This window comes from Channa argus, chromosome 11 (assembly GCF_033026475.1).
Source record: "Channa argus isolate prfri chromosome 11, Channa argus male v1.0, whole genome shotgun sequence".
Classification (NCBI taxonomy): domain Eukaryota; kingdom Metazoa; phylum Chordata; class Actinopteri; order Anabantiformes; family Channidae; genus Channa; species Channa argus.
This window is the reverse complement of record NC_090207.1, coordinates 17612657-17635208: the sequence shown is the minus strand read 5'-3', so window position 1 is coordinate 17635208 and position 22552 is coordinate 17612657. Positions and strand designations below refer to the sequence as shown.

General features: G+C 38.9%; 1 protein-coding gene across 15 annotated transcripts in view; it reads left to right on the top strand.

Moving 5' to 3' along the window:
* The window catches only part of trpm3 (transient receptor potential cation channel, subfamily M, member 3), a 136527-nt gene that overhangs the window by 61427 nt on the left and 52548 nt on the right, over nucleotides 1-22552 (top strand). For all 15 annotated transcript variants that reach the window (XM_067520040.1, XM_067520042.1, XM_067520038.1 and 12 more), the window contains exons 2-5: nucleotides 17159-17238; nucleotides 19180-19381; nucleotides 20821-21034; nucleotides 22314-22438. In XM_067520040.1, the coding sequence (XP_067376141.1) occupies nucleotides 17159-17238; nucleotides 19180-19381; nucleotides 20821-21034; nucleotides 22314-22438 (621 nt within the window). The remainder of the gene's footprint in view (nucleotides 1-17158; nucleotides 17239-19179; nucleotides 19382-20820; nucleotides 21035-22313; nucleotides 22439-22552) is intronic.

Genomic DNA, 22552 nt, shown 5'->3' with positions numbered 1-22552 from the left:
GACTTTCTCTCAAAACGGTAAAAGTTGCCTTTGCTGGCATGAACACCATAGCAGTTGTCACCAAATCTATTTTAACTAAGTTTGACTTGCTTTTGCCATCTACATAAATACCTGTCTACAAAATGACAAACATGATTTTACTCTGAGCCTTTACAGTGAACTAGCTGTTAGAAATAGGAGAGACAGTTACAGTTGGACCTCTTTTGTCACTGTTGATGGTCTTATTTTATTATTTCATATTATAACACATGCAATACAGTGTGGGTATTATTATATCCACATTACTGGCTTCTGGAACAGCTGTTCCCATCTCCGAAACACATAAAGACAACAACTTAGAAAATGGAAAGAGGCTTTCCCAGGAGTTATATATAATATATTGTTGTCTGGAACAACCTGAGCACACGAAACCTCAAAACTGTAGTCAGAGACAGGGGGTGGAGTATTATTTAGCTTGTCCTAAGGTGGTACAAATAAATAATAAAAATGTTGATCAACCCATTTACAGAATGTGACCACATTTTTCTGATGCCATAATTTAATCGACACGTTATACTGTTATACCACATTAAAACATGACCTTTCCAAGATAAAATTAAAGAGAGCAGTGTTCACATAGCTTGATGAGCTGCTGTATTGCAAAATTTCCCACTAAAAGAAAATATTGAGGCACAGCAGACCAGTCTGATGGGTGTAGTATTGTTTGTGTTAACTTTATTTCAGCCTGGCATCACTTGCGCATGGTTTCATAAACAGATAAACGGTTGCTTAATTGCTGAACTCACAGGGTGCAGATTTAATTTTGTGCCCTATTGCCCTGGGATGGCTACAGGGATTACTGATAAACATTTCGTACTAAATCAGCTGTGGAAAAGAGTTATTTAAATTACTTTGCTGATAAATATGGTGGCAATTCAGAGATGGCCAGTCCCCACATCCTGATCAGTTAGCATGGTTTAATTGAATTTTAAAAATTGTTCTATTGTTTGCTTGTTAAGTGGCAGTAGTTTTATGCTGTAACAAATTTGTTTATTGAGTACAAAACCAAAGACATTCATGTAAAATACTGGCAACTCACTTTGTGCTGCTTTTTTTAATTTACTCCCCCCATGTTTGCACCTCTCTTCCCAACTATGTGCTCAGCAAATGCTGTGGCAGAAGATGGGCAAAGCTAAATTTATGGTCAAGAAATTACCAAGCAGTTCAAGCACAGCTCTTTTTGTCATTGCTGCACCATGAAAGTGAATCCTGAGGCTTACTGTACGTGACACTTTGGTCACAAAGTAAATCACAGAGAAACACTAAGTACCACTAGTGTAGCAGTGACCTTGGCACCAACATCATGGACATCGCCTCAACTTTTATTCAACTTAACAGTATAGCCGCATTTTTCCTGCCTGCTGGCCAAACATCAAAATGTTTTCTATTGTGTAATGGAAATGTAGCCAGACAGAGTGAGAAAAGGTGTGAATTTTAAAAGTTCCCGTACATTCAAAGCTGTTCCGCTGCAAGATCCTAGTAGAATTCTTTTTTAGACTTTCTGTTATACCCTGCCGGCTTTCTCGAGGAAATAGGTGACACACAACAAAGCAGATCAACAGAACATAGGACTGTCTGTGTGTGTGTCTTAACATGCTTTGTTATTGGATATTTAAGTGACCTTTTGCAGAATTTCCACACAGTTACAACACCTGCAGCATGTGGACAATGAACAATTGTAACCAGAGGCTGTATGTAGACAAGCAACACAATCTTGAGTTAATCTTCATTTTATGTATCTAGAAAATGTATTGTACATGTATTGAAAATGTACAGCTGTATTTTTATTGTTTATAATCCATTTTGTACATTAGTATACATTTTATAGACTTTTAATGTTAGTTTATGTTTGTGTCTTTTTCTGCAAACAGTCTCATACACAAAACAAGTTGCAGGGTTAGACAAGGAGTAACATACATCCAACGAGACACGAAGTGATTGTGTGAGGAACAATAGAATTATGGCTTAGGTCTCAGTAAAGAGCTTTGTGTGAGTGTGGCTTTGACCACCGATACATTACAAAGTCTGTGCTAACTCAGACAAAAGAGTTGATTCACACCGATGGGTTTCTGGCTACAGGCCCTCTGGACGGAAATTGAGAAATTTGGCTGTACTTTGATATATGTTTCAATTTTTCAAAGAACATTTTTTTATTGGAAATACATAAAGCAGTAAATAAAATGTTTACAATTTTTAGTAGGTAGGTGTGTTTTTTTTAATATGCAGAAGCAGGGTAAATAAACAATGGACATAGCTATTTATTTCTTTGACGAAAAGAGCATCTTCGTGTGATCTGGGTTGTTAAACACAAAGTGTTTACAAAAATGCTCAGTTGAGATAGGCAGTTGGCAAAGCACTTGTGTATGTACCCTGATCTGCCCACACCTCTGATACACATCTTAGCTGACAAGCTGATAATAAATCACCATACGGTGTAATTTTAATGGAAAACTTTTAAAAAATGTCAGCATACAAAAATTAGTTCAGATATAAACCAGCCTGCTTTTATATTACAGGCTGCTTTCATGTTCATATTAAATACATTATATAACACATTTAAAGTGAAAATATACAGTAGAGCAAAAAAATAGGTGGACAGTTAGTTAGGATAATTAGATTCGAATCCTGGTCTCCTGTGGAAAAGTCCTTTGTCTTGTCCAACACCCCATCCGCCTCCCTATGACACCTTTTCAATTCAAAAGTCATTGTTTTAGGTGTCAAATAATGAAGTGTCTGGATTTACATTGCACTACACTGAAACTTCAGAGCGTCCATCACTGGTGCAAACGGATACCTTAAGCATCAGTGTGTAACGTAGAACAGTCTGGAAAAGTCAGCTTTTTTGATTCTCTTGGAAATGAGTATGGGCTGGTCAAATATCACCTGACTTACAGAAAAAATTGTGATGGAGAGAAGAACTGATAAAAAGACATGGTCTATTGTCCCATCTTTTGTTTTTACTTGAACTAATATTCCCTCTGTTTGTACTGTAATGATTTACATATTTCTCTCTCTCTCTTTATGTGTGTGTTTGTGTGTGTGTGTGTTCTCTGTCATATGTGTGCACTGATGCACTCGGGTATGCTACAGAGATCACCCACTCCAGTTTACAGTTATGCCTGAGGGGCTACAGAGGGGTGTTCCTCCTAGTTTTTGGTATCCATGGTAACAACATCCTGCGCTGCCAGGATCTGTGTCAGTGGTGCAGAGACGGACTGCAGAAAAGGGGATGGAGTGGAAAAAAAATGCAAAGATGTGTGGGAGAACATAAAGAGTGAAGTGGAAAGTGAAGTGTAAAAGAATATTTAAAAAGGAGGAAGAACAAAGTGGATGGAATGGATCATGGAGAGCATGGGAATGTGGTCACTAGATAAATGGACAAATAAATACACAGTGGTGGAAATGATAAAACTCACGAGGCTGAATGACTGGATTTACCTAGATAAATGGATTACAAGATAATGCTCCCACATGTTCCAACCCCACATGAATACACACCCTTCTCAGCAGGGCCAACACTGGCATAATACATTTTGGCTGGGGGCACAAACTGTGACTTCCTTCCTCTCCCTGCCTCCCTTCCTGTCTAACTATCTGTGGATCCAGTCTCCCTGTCGCCCTTCAATTGTGCGAGTTAGATTGAGTTCACCAGCAGCCAAACTGCTTATTGGTCAAAAACAGGTTCCTTGAGAGCAGCAGACAAAGAGGAGATATTTAATTCAATACAGGTTTAATGATTTAAACGCATATTGAAAAAAATGGTAGAGGGTTGAGTTTGTTTTGATAAGGTCTGTGTATACCATGGGTTTGGTAGAGGATTTAATACAGTATGCGTGTGTGTTTTGTGTGTGCAATAATATTGATGGCATGCCACAAGAGGAAACTTGTCAGCTGTTCCCGCTGTGCAGGAAGCAATGGGGAGATAGACAGAGAGAGAAGAAGAGACAGATAGTTTGTGCTTATGTCTGTGTGTGTGAGGCATTTTTGTGTGACCACACTGTCTCTGATGGGGATAATTAGATTTAGCTACTCATTTCTGCTTCACATTATTAACCATAAATGCAAGATTTGGCACATTAAAAAACACTGGCATCTATATTTCACTTGTGTTTCCAAACTAGGATGTTGAATTTCGAAGTGTGTTTGTGTTTGTGTGTGTGTGACGTTTAGATGATTAGACATAGACAAACGGCTACTTTTTTAAAGAAGTAATTTCCCCTCCTTTGACAAAGCTTTCTAGAATCTGGCTGTTTTCACATTTGAGAAAGCCTTCTGACATGTCTGTCTGCTGCTTGAAAATCTGGATTTTCTCACAGTGAGCAAATGAGTCGCTCTAATGGAATCACGTCTGAATCATTGTGTGACTGCTGTGCTGGTTGTTGAATTAAAAATGAATCACTGGCCATGTACACTTGACCTGAGAAATGCATCTGTCATAAACTGATGAAAGAGACAAGAAAGAGCAAGAACTTGAAAGGACAAAGTAAAATGTGCTGACAGAAAACAGACTCAGTTGATATAGGCCTTTATGAATCATGTAATTTTAATGCAAAATGTTCTTTCTTTCAGACCGTCCATCTTTTCTACAAACACATATTCAAATTCTGTACTGGCCAGTAAGTAGTGGTTGCACAAGAAGCAATTACACAGCTCTTGACCTAAACCACTACAGAACCCGCAACTTCATTACACTATACTAGCACTGGTCTGCTGCACACACAAAAACACGCGCGCCTCCTGTTTTGGCCAATGTGGCACTTCATGATAATGGTAGCAACATGCAGAGTGCCCAAATCTGTTTCGCAATGGTCTGATGAACATGATTTTATTTTACAGTATAGCAAAACCTACAGAATAATAGGTTTTACAAAAGTGCTGAATATGTAGAGATACAGTTTGTAGCCAGAAAAATAATGTGAGAGAGAAAAAAGTAGAGAGAAAAAAAAAACAAATCTAACCAGGACATGCTGTAATGCAATGGTTGGCATAGTCTTAGAGGGGGCCTGGTGGCTCAGTGGTAGAGCATTGGGTTGGGCTGCTGAAGGCCACGTGCTCGAATCCCGCCCCACCAGGTGTGCCCCCACCCAGCCACCAAGCACCAACATGGTGCCAGTCCCGAGCCCGGATAAAATGGTGGGGTTGCGGCAGGAAGGATATCTAGCATAAAAACTCAAGCCAAGTGAACGTGCAGAACACTTTTCGCTATGGTGATCCCTGAAGGGACAAGCCGAAAGCCTTTGATCTTTGGTTGACATAGTCTAGCTCATAATGTCTGAAGCGTTAACAAAACTGACACTTTATTTAGTGAATAGGTCTGGTGTTGTGTTCTGCTTTTAACAGTGGGAGAAACAATTGACCAATCTGAGTGCTGCAGGAAGGATTAAGAATGGTGACCTTCCTTTATCCCTAGACAGCTACATACTTGAAAAAAAGCATTTCCACAATGTCTGCATAAGTGTTAATGACACTGACAAAGCCTGATAAATTAGTCAAATTATGGAAGACATAATTTCACGCAGAATATTGTTCATATGACCTTCAGGAAAGTTCTATGCAAAAATGTCCCTAACAATCATTTGCTAGAAAAGTCTTAAAAAGATTATGTTTATTTCATACAAACTAGTAAAGGCAGTACATTTATAATTAAAGCTGGACTGTTTCAAGGGTGTATTTTGTTGCAGGAGGCTTATTTATTTATTGTGATGCTTGGCATCATCAGACCTTTAAAAGGCATCTTCCCTACTGCCAGCTACAGTAGCTAGGGTCTGCATCGTGTCTCAGAGGGCATGTGTCAATTTTATCAAACTTTAAAATGTAATTAATTTATGCTTTTTACTGGTAATCAACTCATCCATTTTCTGTTATGTATACCAGGCACCAGCTATTTTGGCTTATGTAGGAGCTGCGCCAGAAGAGGGTAGACGACTATAACACACCAGTCAGATGACTAGTCTTATACCAGTGAAACCATGGGCACTGCACATAGTTTGTGCAATCGCTAAGACCTTTTCTGAAAACAACCCACTAGAGAACAGAGCCCTTCAGTATGATTGTCAACAAAACATACTAAGTTGAGATGGCAGCAACGTTTACCTGGTAGAAATTGAGAGCTGCTGATCCAGCAGCCTTTGCAGAAAATAAAACAGCCTGCAGCAGAGTCGAAATGGAAAAATCTGATTAATGCCTGGGTTTTACAGTACACTCTGATTTCTGCACCAACTGGAAAAGAGAATTTACCTGTTTGCCTACAACGTTCTTGTAGAGGACACTTCAAATTAGGTACAGTCTTAAATACAGAATGATCTCAGGTGATCAGTAATGAGATGTGTTTGGCCAAACATCCAACTAATGGCAATTTGGTTGAGGATGCCATATCCCCAACTGAAACAGAAGACCCTGCTTCCAAGAAAGAGGCCAAGGCACACAGCTAGTAGACATAGGGAATCAAGCCGATTTGGAGCTATTTCCAACACTGTCTGGTTGCACCTGTCTATTCTTTGTAGTGCCATCATGAGCAGTGGGACTGGAGAAAATGCACATAGGAAGGCAAGGATGTGATTGGCAGGTCAATTTGACAGGGAGAAATACAATCTGCAGTGTGTAGGAACTCAAACTGGAGACTGTATCCCTTTGGAAACTGTATTTGTCAAGATCCAAGGGTCCAAAACCAAGGCTGGTGCAAATTAGCAAAATGTCACTGAGTGTGTTTTCTTTTGTGCACTCACACAGGGCTTGAGGGTATTTGGCATGGAAAGAGAGATGCTGTAATGTGGAAAGTGTATACCTACACCTCTCTTTAAAAGCAAACTAAGCAAGCCACATTTGGCAGTGGATCGGTAATTTGCATTTGTAATTAGAAATCAGCCTGCCTGCCTCTGTTGGCATGTAAGCAAATGCTTTGAGTGGGACATCACTCTGGGCCGAGGGCTCAAGGTGCTGGAAGGCCTTGGAATCTAAAAAGAAATATCAGTATATGGCACAGAGGAGGAAACCCTAAAAACATATAGCTGAGAAGCACCATCTAAAGAAGCAACAGAGAGAGAAGCCCCCACATGGGCAGTGTCAAAACCTAAGCCGCGATAGAGTTTTAATTGCTTATTTAACCTTGGAGTGACCTCTCTGCAAGTACCACACAACTGCAACTCAGAGAGGGAACTAGCAGCAGAAAGTGTGCTACGGAGGTACTAAAAACTGGCAACTTACCAGAAAAATCTCTGCTCTGGGTTTTGTTCTAATAAAACAGTTGATGGTCAGTGGCCATGCAGTCTCTTAGAGAAGGAAACAAAGCTCCAACTATTTGGTTCTGGGGCTTCCGACACAGACATTGAGATATTACTAGCCAGCTAAAGTGATGCATGCCAGTTGTAAAGATAGGCAAGAAAATAAAAAGAAGACAGCTACATGGTGTCAGGCTTATTTTATCAGGTCACTGGTGGCACCGAGATAACAAGTGACGGGATGTATAAGGTCTTGACCACATGCACGTGATGGATATCCAGGTATTCTGTACTGTCAAAGAATACTGCATCAACACGTTTATTAGAAGCTGTATTTCCTCTTTCCACTTCCTGCAGGTTACTCGGCAGGTATCAGTCCAACAGCAGTTAAGTAAAAAACTGTGTGACCATTAGAATGACTGAAGTTCACTGGGGGATTGCTCCCCTTGTCATTCATTGTGACTCACCGCTTCTCGTTCTCTTTTATCGCTCTGCTTGCTTATTTCTGATGTAAGATTTCCTCTCTCTTTGTCTTGACACAGGAAAAATAGATACAGCTTATCTTTCTTTGCTGTCAGTCTTTTTCTTTCTGTGCTCATGCCCATTTCTCTGTAAGCCCACCTTTTCCACAGTTTTTCTATCACTGTTGCTATAAAAGAAGTTATTTTATAGCAATAGTATCCCCATTTTAGCTTTGCCTTTTTTTTTTCTTAATTCATGTCCACATTCTCTCCAGCCATTTTTTGCCTTTGCTCACATCGACATTTTCTGTTTGTCTTGTGGCAGTTTTACCCTCATGTCTCACACAAACTCACTTATACAAAATAGGTTATGTCACATGGTTATGGTTTCCCCCGTCTTTCGGTCCTCCTCCTCCTTCTTTATTTTTATGACCAACTCATCCATCTTCAGCTTCCCTCACCTCTTATCTCTCCTACCACCTACCTTTTGTTCAGTCATGTCCACTGTCTAGCCAGCCCCTTTCCTCCTAATCATCTCCTCTCATATTGACATCAGCCCACCACCTCCAATCCCCCTAAAGTGTGAGCCTCTCTCCTCCTCCCTTTCCCGTCTCTGTCACTGACAGAATGGCCATGCCAGTGTTGATTAGAACCCGCATGGCCAGATCCCAGCTAGGCTTAGCAAAGGCCTGTGGGAAAGAGAGCTGCTTATTCTAGCCTCAGGAGATGGATTGAAAACGACAGGAGCTAAAACAAGCAAGCATTCTCTCATTACACTCACACATTTAACACACACCACACACCACACATACACTGCAACACGCAAATAAGTGCATATAATACACAGCTGTCTACTCAGGAAGAAGAGAGATAATACAACAGCTTAATGTACAAACACGCAGTTCTGCACTTTATGCAATTCACGCAGGATATTCGATGGTGACTTATAATCATCTGGAGCAGTAACCACGAGTTGTTGCTGGAGATTGCAGTACAGTGCAATGCATAACGTACATGCATAAATATTCCTAGTGTTCTATCTTGCATATATTGTTTACCCTTTTGGGAACTGAGAAACAGAAGTATTAATATGTCAACATCTGCAGATTTTCCCCATTGTTCTATGCAGACTGTTGTCTGCTACTGCTGCTACACTGCTGCTGCAGTGCAAACCAATAACCTGAGTGCAACCTGCTGTGAAGTGAAGAACAGTGAAGGTCATGGAGATAAAGGGTCAGACACTGATAACGTGTTACTAATGTTGTCATTGATATTGTGTATGATTCTATGTACTCCATATCCTGAAGTTACATTATGTAAAACCAATCGCAAGAACTGAGTGTGTTTAGTGACCTGGAAAGACAAGATCTGTCCCTCAAGATTGAGGGACAGATTTACAGCATTACAGCCTTAAAACTGCATAAATTTCTTTGAAAGTAATAATCAAGCAGAAAGCAATAGCCAGGTGACCAACCTTAAGATGCGCTGTGTGCCATTTATAAGCAGGTGGACGATACAAGACATGGAGTTTAGCGCTTAAGAAAAACATTGGCATACTTTTTATGCAGCATGTTAAAATTTCACTGGGTGAATTTGTTTAGTTTGTTAGATTGAAACAGATAAAACAAGTGACACATAAAAAATTACACAAATCATTTCATTTGTATCACTACTGCTTATTAATGTTTGCGTTTAAGTAAAATATTCATTTATTTTGTTTTTTGCATGGAATAATTGGGCAGCAGATCAAACATGATGAAATTTTGAGCAATTGACTCAAGAGGCATATGACAAAAGTCCTTATTCAAATTTTTGCCTTTAAAGGGGCATCCATTTTTGTCACTGTTGGAAAGAAAAGCTTGAATTTATTGTGTATTTGCATCGAAATGGTGATTACCTTTAAGGTATTTGCCATTTTATTTGGGCATTGACAGATGGGAAATGTTGTTTGGGCTGCACTAGGTTAGCACTCAGGTTAACCTGCTAAAACATTTGTTGCTCTCCTACACTCTACCAGACTAAAGAGGAGCTGCTGAACAGAGGTAGAAAAGTCTGATTGGGATTGAAGGTTTTCTTAATAAGGCTCAGGCTAGCAACTGGCAAAGATCCTCAGGATTTTACTCGGCTATTCAGTGTCTTGACCATTTTGTTAGAAAACACATCAGCTTTTGTGTAACAGAACAAAATAGCCCTGCTTACCCATCTTGACACATGAATGTACACATGCATGTATTCACGCTCACACACACACGCACACATAATCACACATGCGCCCCCCCCTTGCTCACCATCGCTGTCTCTCTTTGTAATGCAAACCCACAAAATACATTTTCCACTTGTTTCAGCATCTTGCAGCTTAGGAGAGATTTAAAGTTTAAACCAAAATATGGCAACATGGTAACAGAGCTGATTTAAAGGATGTTTGTCATGTTTGTGTGTGTGTGTGTGTGCTGGCCCATACTCACACATGTTGACTACCCTCTGGTGTTTGTGTGTGTTCAGGTCAGTTAATGCTATTTCACTTGCATAAATGGTTCCTCCTCTTGACAAGATTACATTTAGAGGCAGTGACCTCATCCTTAATGCAAGCAGCAACATCATGGAGCTGGCACTGCTCTTTATGGGTCTGGTTCATGGCTTAAGTCACAATCTAGTTCTGTATACCAATGCAATGACCTGCCAAAGATGCTGTGGGCTTACGGGTTAAGGTCATCATACATAATATTGTCCATATCTGTTGTTACATATAGTGTACATGCTTTGGCAGTAGCTATTGTTTTATAGGGTTACAAAAGGCCTTGATAGAGCTAAGAGATGAAGGAGAAACAAGGAATAAACGGAGAGAGACACAGGGGCACTCACAGTGACATTGAGTAGATAAGTGTGATTGAGATGGAAGGTGAAATGGCTGTGCTGAATATATTTGAACCGTATGGCCATTCACTTCAAGTCAGCCCTGATCAGCCGGCATCTAGAAGAGACCCAAACAATGGCTTCAGAGAGTCTTTTCACAGCCTCTTTGTAAAAAGAAGAAATATTTGGAAATAATTTCAGATTTACTAAATAAAAAAATAGAAACCTTCAATTTGTCATGCAAGAAGTAAAACTGTATAAGTTACAATTTAAGGTTGTCCTCTTGGCAAAATACCAAATGTATCTATTTAAATTTAATATAGAACAAAATAAAGTCTTAGAAATAGTTTTCTATGCATGGTATGTGTATATAACAGCTCTGCTGGTGACCTGTAGACTGGCCAGTCATTAATGTAGAGTTTCAGATTTACTTTTAACTGATGAGTGCTATTTCCCCACCATATTACTCTGCTGTGCCATTTCCATATTTTAACCAGCCAACTTGCACATTCTAAACTCTTCTATCTTATTTTCATTACTGCATAAAGTATTTACATCACATCAAGTAGAATTACTTATAAGGGAGGGAGCAGACCAAATGACCATCTCATCCATCAATGTTAAATTTAGTGAAGAGTGCCCATAAAGTTCACTAGAGGCTTATTAGACGGTAAGTTCAAGTTTACTGTCAAAAAAACTAACAGTCATTTATTTTCTCACCTCTTCACACATAAACATGAAACTTTAAAAAGTTAAATAACGGTCATTATGATTACTTGCAACTACACTGTCACTGCAAAGAGTGTGTTTTGCATTAGATCTAAATCAAAATGACAATTTTGTTTTTTGTTTTGTTTTGTTTTTTTTGTATATTCATCAGTCTTTGCTTCCTAAAATGCTCACACACCATACAGAGGAGATAATTTGTTACATGCATACAAAGTAAGGGCTCAGCTCAATGGGGTATTGCATGCCAGACTCTTCTTATCATGGCAGACTTTACCTCAATGTCATCAAAATGCTATAGTGGCATGTAGTGGTACATATCAGTAGATAAATAATATTTAGTTATTAGTAAATTAGATTTTATTCCATGCTATTTGCTTGCATCTGGAAACTGAAACTGCTCCTTGAGCTATCAGTGTTCATACAGTACTTACTACGTTTTATACTATACAGAATATTGAGATACTTTTCCTTGCCTGCTAAAAATGTTCTGATGCATGATTGCATTTTCCTGTAAAGAACACCATAGGTTTATTGTTGATAGAAAATTAATAATATGTGATATATATTAATTATATATTAATCAACATAACTTTAGGCCATTTTAAATTTTATCAAAAATGTGTAGCCCACCAGCATAGCACATCTAAACAAAAAAGCAAATGTGACATGTATTTTATTGTTCATGATCATGATCAGAGTACACCTAGTTTTGTTTTGGTAAATAGGAGTTTTGTTGAGCAAATGTACTGGACACAGTTACACTGGCTTGGAAAATGTACGCATTAGTATGGCATTTGTTTTGAGGATATGCTGTAGCAGAGTTTCCGAAATGGCATTTAGAACTGATGTGTGGAAATGTGCTTCATTGTTTGTATGCTGGTATTGTGCATTCCTGGCAAAAATCAATTAAGTAAGTAAAAAGTATTACTTTGACATGCTTAGTGTTTTCCCATAGGTGTGCACACATGCGCGTGATCTAATAAATCCTGCCTGAGGTGCCTTGCAGCATCTGGAGTCTCTGGACTCAGGTGTACTCCTCTAAGCATTTGGAGAATACACTTCACTAATAACCAATGTAAGGCAGCATTTTTGTTTTGTGCTAATTTCAGTTGTTTTCACAGTTTGTTGTCAGTGTGTGCGTGTGTCTTTTACATTAAGTAGGAATTAGCTGTTTTCGGAAACTACATTCTCTTTCCTTTCTGTGTTTTTCCTACTTTTGCATTATTAGATTTCATTTAGTTCAGATTACACTCTTATGTGCCCAGTTTCCCCCACTGCTCCTGCTAATTAAACCTGGTTTGCATTATCTACAGCTACATTAATCCACTTGATGAAAACAGTTAGGAAACATCCCTTGTGCTTGTTGGAAAACTGCGAAAAGTACAACTGCAAAAGCCACACGTAGTGTACTGTATGTGTGTCTTTGTGTCATCGAGGACAAGGTGAGGCTGGTCAGCAAGCAAGACGAATTTCATGTTGCTCCACCTAATAGGTTCTCTTGCCATTCAAAATCCCTCTTTAGTCTTTGTCCCTGACAGAAATATGGCTAGGGGAGATGGCACTCCCCTCTCCCTCTCTCTTGTACACTCACTCCGACACAAGCACATACACACATAGCCTGACAAATTAAAGCTGGACGCTTTCATTTTAATCTAAATCTAAAACAGGTGAGTTGCTGGTGAAAAATAGAGGACAGCAGTTACATTTCTGATCACACTGTTGTTGGAAAAGGCTACAGAGTAACCTAAATATTTCAAAGCAGTCAGACTATTGCTGCAATATGTGTAAATGGATAATTAATTGACAAAATAACTACATCTACCTTAATGTGGGATTTTATGTCTTGGCTCATACATACAGCTAGTTTGGAGGCACATGGGGGAGGAGACTGTGAGAGAAACTAAAGTAAAGACTAGTTAAAAAGGGTTTCAGGACTTATGCAGAGTTTACCTTCTGCACCATGAACACACACGCATACACATTCCTGCAGTGCTAATAGTCCCAGAGTTGGATCATTTGCCTGAGGACTGAGAGGTGACCTGAACCAGGTTTGCTCTGATCAGGTTCCTTCGTGTTTTTAGACCAGACTTGTAATGCATCAACCTTAATTAAAACGGGAAGACCAAAACAATGCAGCACATCACAAAATACAGGTGAGTTTTACAAAACACACGTGCGGCCACTATTTTTCTCTGACAAAGGTTCTTAATGATCTCACAACATTTTTTTTACCAATTTATTATAACCATGGCATTTGATTGGACAAAGGGAATCCTGTACTATTTGTTCTATTTAAAATCTGAATCTCTGCAGGAAATACATTTCCATTTCTTAGCATCTTTTGTATTAGTTTGTGTTTTATAATGCATTGAAAAATGAACTGTGTTTAAGTTAAATAGGTATTTTATTGTTTATATGTGGATCGGTACTTTATTGGAAACTGTTTTAGAAGGCTACGTTTGGTATTGACTTTAGTCCTATTTAATTTTACTGTATCTCTTTGATTTCATTTATGTAACTTATGAGCATGATTTTATGGTATGTAGTACAAATAACACAATACAAATTTAAAGATCACTGAAACAATGCTTTTCTAATAACAAAACATTCTTTTGAATTTGAAGAGACAGTGAAAATAGGACACATCATTATATTCAAATAACATATTAATCAGTTATTTGCAGGAAAGGTTAAAAATTAAACACGCATTAAAAGTGATTTCGGTTTAGCTTTCCACTGTTTTTTTATTTTAAGGATGCATCAAATGTTATTTTTTTGTGATACTCATCCAGAATTGTTATCTAATCTTGGACTTTCGCAATTTATCATGATAATAATTCATCAAATCTATTGAGATTTTTTAGAAATGTGATAGCTCACTTAGCTATTGCATCATTCTTGATCCACATAAAATCAAAGTGAACCACAAATAAAAATCCACAGACAAAACAAAGCCGCTCTATTTATTACTCGTACTCATCTTAAAGTAAAACCAAAGTGTTTGCGTGTTGGGGGTGACACTACATAAATATGTCTAAATATGCTCAATGTACCCATCTACCTATCTGTCCACCTATATGACAGTATAAGCACTGAATCATTCATGTTTGTTAAAATTATGAGATAGAAGGGCTGTGGAAGTTTGGTAGCAGAGAGATAAAGCTGTTGATTGGATGTGGGCCTCAATTCAGCTCCCTGCCACAGCCAATAAGAAAGAGGATGCAGTAGTAAAGGAGGGGTAAGAGACGACAGGGAGAACAAGGTGGATATGGCAGAATGTTGAGCATAATGGAGTCAAGGCCTCTAACAGGCCGACATTCGCTCCACACTTGCCACACAGTTAATCTTTACACGTACACAAACAAGCACTACACAAAACACAATCCAGCGCTTTGCTAGACAGCTTGTGTGTTTGTGTTGGTGTGTGTGACCACATGTGAGTGTGCCCCAGTGATAAATCTTAATTACACAATGGTGTGCGGGCCGTGTGCCATCTCATCACACCATGTCAAATCTCATAAGCAACACTACTGAGTGTGAGAGGAAAAGCAAGAGAAAAGAACAACAGTATGAAGGAAAGTCAGAGAATGTGTATACCATAAAAATTACAATTAAAAGAGGTAGAGCTAGAATATGTAATACAACATGAAGCCTTTGTTTTTGAATACTTTGGGGTAAGGCTACTTGGTTCGCTCCTGTCCATGGGCTTTTGCATTTCTGTTTGTGATATTTCTATTGGTCCTCCCAAAATAAAACCAATAAACTGTTGCTGCAATTGCTGAATGGATCTAGTTTGTACCAGGATGAGCCTGCGGATGAATACATAGTTTTAGCATGTCACAGAAAGAATGGGGCAGGGGGCATTGTTGTGGTCTGCTGAGTCATCGTGGCCAGAGTGATCTCTAAAAACAGCCCCCCAGACCCCAGAGTAATGGTTAATCGTGGGAAGTCTGGTGTTAGGGTAAGTGTGCCTGTGTGCAGGCCCATGCTGTTCGTGGCCAGTTGCGGTGGGTTTTGGCGTGCCGTGGTGTGACAGGGCCAGTCAGGCAGATGGGGCGTGTGTTGTTGTAGCCATGGCAGTGGGGAAAGCCCTGTACAAGCAGCCCTCAGCTCTGCTGGTTGGGAGAAGAGCTGGGGCAGCTCTCCCAGAATAAAAAGCTCTGTTCTTTTGTTTTGATGGCCGCTGTGTTCCCACTGCTGTGGTGTTAGGGAGTCTGGCCTGTGTGCCCTTGTGGCTGTCTGCGAATGTCCGGTTGTGACTTTCGGTCCTATTCTGGATCTCTGGTGCTGTGCTCCATTGCCACAAAACCTCACACTGACATAGCCCTCTTCTTTGAATTGAGGTGTTAATGTGAGAGCCTCAAAGTGCTGAGTACAAAGTACTAAAATTACTGTAAATATGGTAGACAGAGGCAGAAAACATATGCAATAAGTAACTTAGTTGGATGGAACATTTCATTATATACACTAATGAAAGACAGGAAAAGAAACTGAAAGACATTGGTCTATTATGGCAGGAACATGGCTTATAATTGTTTCAGTGTTTTGGTTGGAAAATATGATTTATGAAAGTATGATTTGAGGCAACAGATGAAACGATTTATTTCAGTCTAGGTCAGTGGGGTAAATAAGGACCTTTGATTTCACATGTAGCAAGGGAAATATTTTTAAAAATATGCAAAAAACAGTGAGCAAAGAGTAAAGTTTGATGTGGCTGTTTTATTTTTCCAATGTACTTATTGTAGTATGAATAACCAATACATGTTTTTTTATGTTTTGTTTAATCGTTTTAGTATTTAGTACTAGTAGCAGGCCGGTGTCTGTAATGCATCTCTTCTGTGCAAAACATTATGGTAAAAAGCAGACATATACAGACCGTTGCCACCAAAAAACCAAGCCGATATCTTTCTTCCTTTTATCCAAATCCCTTTCCTGTTAGCTCAGAGAAAGTTCAGTACACTCCACATGTCACTTTGTGTATGAATCCTTGTTTGCTTATCAAGGATCGTGGATCTTTGTGCATCTGTCTCTAATCCTTTGCTGCATGTTTATCCTGGGATAGCTCTGTGGCTCTACAGTGCTTTTTTCTGGCCGTGTCTATAGCAGGATAATTGGATCCAGTCAGTCTTTCTGTCAATCAGTCCTGCAGGATATGTGACTGCAGAGCTTCTTGGTCTCACAAATGCAACATTCAACTGTATACAGTAGAAACGCAAAGTACATATGGAAACACATACTTGCAAATGCTTTCTCACATGAACACACACGCATAATGTACATTGTATGTTTTTGTACAGATATATTCAGCTGGTTGGACATAAGAACATCTAATGACTGGACTATGACAAAATTCCTTAGTGCATTTTACACTTGCTTTTTCTTCTGAACACTTCTCATTTTTTTTGAGCTGGAGTCACTAAATAAGTCACTTCAGTATTTGAGTTATGTGTGAAGGACTGTGTATATAATTCAATTTCCAGACCTAGTTTGTATGTGAAATTCCTGATTTTTATTTATCTATTTTAGTATTTCTGAGACTTTAGGTCCAACATCTCGAAGTGTATGCTCTGTTTGCAATCCGCAATAATTGCTCTGCCGCTTGGAAATAGCAAGCAGTGACAAAGAAGTCTCTGTATAACAAGGCTCAGACTGTCATCTTACACAACAGATGCTGCTTAACATCACTTTTCCTTTTTCTTCAAGAGCATTCAAACCTTTTCCTTCACAGGTGAACTCCACAAGCCCACTCATGATATAAGCCTCTTTCTGCTGTCTGTCTGCTGTCACTCCTGCACTCTCAGGTCAAAGCACTATTATCTGACAACAACTGACTTTTTTCTTCTGTCTTAATTTCTGTAGGCACAGAAATCGTGGATAGAGAGAGCATTCAGCAAGAGAGAATGTGTTCATATCATTGTGAGCGGCAAAGACCCCCATAGGTAAGTAGAACTCTGAAGGAGATGGGAAAAAATGTCAATGTATTATATTGAGGAAGTGTAAATTACATTATTTTTAATCTGGTTTTAGTATTTGAGATACAGACAGTGTGTTAAAGTTAAGTTAAAGATTTATTTGTTTAAAGAAGTCTGCATATTTATGATTCCTTGTTTCACTACTGACCCTTTTAAACACGCCTCACAGTAATCACACAATGTCCTATATTTGCATCACGGTTTCATTAATCCATCATTAGTGTCTCCATGAATCAACCCAAATACTGGACTTGTTGGCAAAATGACTTTCTTTAGTGACATTTGTGAAATTCTGAAAGTTCACTAAGACAGTAAAATATTTTATCATACAAAATTTCATTTAGAAACTCTCAAGATAGACTTGTTAAATTATCTCATTTGAATTTTACTATCCTTTTGTGCAAATAAATAAAATAATTGTGCACTTTAAGTAAATAAACATTAATAAACATTTTGTCCCTCTTAAAAAACATTTTAAGAGGGACACTATCTATAGATATTACTCTCATCATCAGAATATTTACTGACCCTATAGCTGATGTTGTTGCTTGAGGTGACAAACTCAGAGTCAAGTCTTTTTCCATAATGAAAGTGTAAAAGCTTATTAGACACCAAAACACATTGGATTATTGTCATTGGTTCTTGGTGGCAACAATTTCGTCTTTGGTCACAATGCTCTGAAAATAACCAGCCAAAATAACAGCATTCACATTACAACGTAAACCCCGAGGAATGCTTGCATGTATGTGATTAGCCATTGCAGCACTTTGCTGCATATAGTGTTGTAGAAAAAGTTGAAACTGTCTGGCCTAGGGTGCTGGTACTTTTTCATTTAGTCATTGGGCAGACGCTTTTATCCAAAGCAACAAAGCAAGCAAAGAGGAGGAGACATTAAAGTAAAGCTAGTACTATGAGAAGAAATGTTCAGTTTCGTGAGATGCAAGTGCAAGATACTGTAGCACAGATAGGAAATTAGTTGTTTTATGTTTCATTCATTTCTTAGTTTAATTTAAGTGCATAGGAAGTTATAGACGTCAGTCTTCAACAGCTTTTTGAATATTGGACGAAGCTGCTGAGTGTTAAGCAGCTCATTTCACCTGTGCAGAAACACTGATCTGAGGACCTTGGGATCTTTCGCTGTGTCTCATAGGGACCACCAGAAACTGTTGGCTGGCAGAGCACATTGGTTGGATGAGATTGTAGACTAGGATGAGGGTGAAGGTTTAAGAAGGTGCTGTTTAGGTGACCCATCTGTAGGTAAGAGTTAAAGCTTTGAACTGCTAGCTATGGGCAGCTACTTGAGGCCAGTTCAGAGATCTAAACAGTGGTTTGACATGTTTCCTTTTTCTGGCCGATCAGAAATGAGACGCTCTGCTGCATTAATTTGAGTCCTGGAACTCCTGCGCTGAAATAGTCGAGATGTGATGTGACCAGGGAAAGATGACAGTATAGCAAGAAGTCATACTTAAAGCTTCCTTACTGATTTTTCTCCCAGGGCTCCCACTCCATCCTGTGAGGTTAAAACACCAAAATAAATATATACACAAATCACTTTATACTGTCACTGCTATCTTTACAGTAGTTGTGAGGGAGAAGTAAGGAACAATAAAAAGGAAGAGCCAGTAAATGACTGCAAGAAATAACTCATCTCCCCCCAATCAGGAAATGAAGGTCAGATGACAAGCTGTCATCTTCAGCCTTGTTCCTTAGTGCTAAACCCATGGCAGCTTTCACGCTCTTTTTCCTCTCTCTCTCTCAATCACACACAAGCACCTTCTCACCCTCTCTTTTTTCCTTCTTAATGCTGCAATTTGCTTGGGGCTCAGACTGCTCAAGATAGCAGCTACTCTCTGTGAAGGACTGTATAATACACCAATTTTACCTCGACTCTGACTTCCCTCTGTCCAGGTGCTGTTGTGGACGTCTAATAGGTCAGCATGTGGGTCTGCCCCCGGGCATCTCATCCAGTCAGAATGATAAGGCAGAACGTTTGGCCAAGAATGACAGCTTGTCGGAGAAGTGGTCGATCAGCAAACACACACAGCTCAGTCCCACTGATGCCTTTGGCACTATTGAGTTCCAGGGAGGAGGACACTCCAACAAAGCCATGGTGACTGCCATAACAAATCTACTGTGTTGTATTTTGTCAATGTCCTCCAGAAACCTTGCCTCTTGAGACCATCAGCATGCTTGGGAAACTAGGACAAATCACCCATATAGTGTAGCTGTTGCCCAAAAATACACAACATGGCAAGCTATGAACTTGTGATGTTTGGCTTTGACCTCTGATAGAATGACTTCCTAGAGTTAAAATGATTTTGTGTGTATATGACCACAGTATAAAGAGAAACATCGTCTTCAAATGTTTCTGCAATCATAAACTGAGCATCTGAAATATGTACTGTAAATTATGAACAAGAAAATCATATTACTGACAATATCATTGTCTTCAGATGTTGTATTGAGATACATGGTCAAAGATACAGTTAAATGAGCAACCCTCAGTGAAAAGAAAAACACTGTCAAAATGGCAGTAGCTTCAAATGCATAATAGCTGAATAGCTTGCTTTTTTTTTTTAATGAAAGCAGTTTTTTTTTTAGCGACTGCAGTAAACTGATGTCATTTGAGAGAATTCTGGTAGAAGACGTACAGTAACTGTGAAATAAGTGCACCTCTTTATCTGGCTACTGGAAATATTCTATTGCCGTGAAAATGGTTAGGTGTCTTAATGATTGCCAAATTTTTCTCAAGTATTACATTTCATACATAGTCCAAATATTACACTGAAAATAGGACTCAACAAGGGTTTATGTGTACCTTCCTGAATCCTGCTTCTTTTCAGATTACACTCTTATAGCCAAAAACTAATTAAAAGCCACTACACACTTGCAGAAGGACAAACTTTATCAAGCCAACATGCCCGAAGATGATTGTGAAATTAATTAAATTGTTATGATGTAATTATATATAATTAGTGATTTAAAGGCCTGGAGACTGCAGCACATACAGTTCTGCTTGATTAATCAGTCCATGCCAAATGCACTATAAAGGTAAATGTCATTCATGCAGTGAATATCTGTAATAATCATTATAACTGAATCACTACACACATGCTGTAGCATTGTGGGATTTCAGATGATTAAGGCTGAATTATGTCTGGTTTATTCACAGTATTCAATTATTCATCCAGACACATGTCAGGTTGGGTGTCTGAGTGGGAATAAGATAAACAGATGCTCCATAAGAAATGTGGTTCTTCAATCAAAGCAAACATCTGTTCACTTCTTTTTGTAAACTGAAAAATGATATATACAATGCCATATACACATGCAGGTCCGCCACACTGGTCCCAGTAATATTTTCCATTTCGTTATTTTACCTTCATGTCAAATCTAATTCTCTTGCAACATGTAGTGTAAACATTTCTGCGTGTGCATGTGTGTGTGTGTTTGAGTCTCTTGCACATACAGACCCCAAGTCACAATGTGCCTGAGGGTGAAGCAGATGTGTTAATATATGTTTACTGACACATTTCCTGCTCTTTGTAGTATGTGCGAGTGTCATATGACACCAAGCCTGACCTGCTGCTCCACCTTATGACCAAGGAGTGGCAGCTGGATCTGCCCAAGCTGCTAATCTCAGTCCATGGGGGCCTGCAAAACTTTGAATTACAGCCTAAACTCAAACAGGTCTTTGGCAAAGGGCTCATCAAGGCTGCCATGACAACAGGAGCCTGGATATTCACTGGAGGGGTCAACACAGGTAAAGTTCAGTTCATGAATACCAGTTCAGAAGACTGAAAACAATATTGACCAGTCGTGTGGCATTATTTTTCACAGCCTTACCTCTTTTTGTAGAAACTGATTGCGATGTATTGCGTTTGTGTTCGTGGAGTAAGATGAGTTCATTTAGAATTTCCTCTTAAAATCTGAGCTATTTATTTGCATTGATCAAAGTCATCTAAGCTGTAAAGATGTTGAAGCACTAGATCACTGTTAAAGAGTGAGATGACTCTCAATTACTATTCCATGACTCTTGAATGAAAATAGTATCATTGAATGAAACCACTTTTGTTTTTATGACATTTAGTCCATAAAGAGATGTCACATTCAGACTAAAGTTATATTTGATTACAGTTATGTGACAGAAATGACTGAGGAGGCTATTAGGACCCATCATGAATACACAGTGATATTGAACAGCTGGAGGAATTTGGCCTGAAGCAGTATTAAAAGCTTAATGTAGTGGATCATGAATGCATGAGGTTGAGGGATGGAAAATTGAAAACAAAAAATAAACTGTTTTGAAGTTTGACAGTAACAAGTTGCCTGGGTAGCAGTGTTTGTGACAAAATCAGATTAATTAATATATTGAAATATAAAACTGAAATGTTATCTGAAAGATTTACTCCATATGATTCACACATTAGTATGAAGTTTTTCTTCAGTATATTGCAACAATATTGACTGCATATTTGTTTCTTCCATTTTGGTAAAAACAAGTGGGAAAATAGTATTTAATAGTAGAGTTTTAAATAAAAATAGATGTGATACAGCTCTGTGTGCTTAGTGCACTGGCTTGACTCCAGAAATGAATAGAAAGTGAGATTTAGTGACAGAATGGGTGCAGAGGCAAGGAGGAGGAAGAAAGAGGCCTGAATAATGGATGGAGGGATGATTGGAGGGACATTTGAGGGTGGAGGTGGAGAAAGAATGAATGTCAGTAGGAGAGATGAGATAAGATGGGCTCCATGTCTGACTGCTGCTCCCCTGAGGACAACTAGAGGCCTGGAGCTACGACCTGTCTATGCTTGAAGCTCTGTGTGTGTATGTGTGTGTGTGTGTGTGTGTGTGCGTATGTGTTTTCACATTGGTTTCCAGGCTGTTAATTGGCTGCCACCCTCTAATAGATCCTGGTTATCTATCACAGTGCACAACAGTGCATCATTATCTAAGTTGAAGTATTTTATTGATAATGACAAAACTGATTCATCTGTTTCTCTGTCCTCCACTCAAACACTCTTAAACATGTACACACGCAGGTGTGATTCGTCATGTGGGTGATGCACTGAAAGACCATGCATCCAAGTCAAGGGGGAAGATCTGCACCATTGGCATTGCTCCCTGGGGCATTGTAGAAAATCAGGAGGACCTTGTTGGAAAAGATGTAAGTCTCTAACAGAAAAGTAATGGAACTATAATGAAACAATAAAAATAGTTTAAGGGAAGCTGCTTGCATGTCTCATCACGTGTTTGTGAAAAATGTGAAAACTGTCATGTG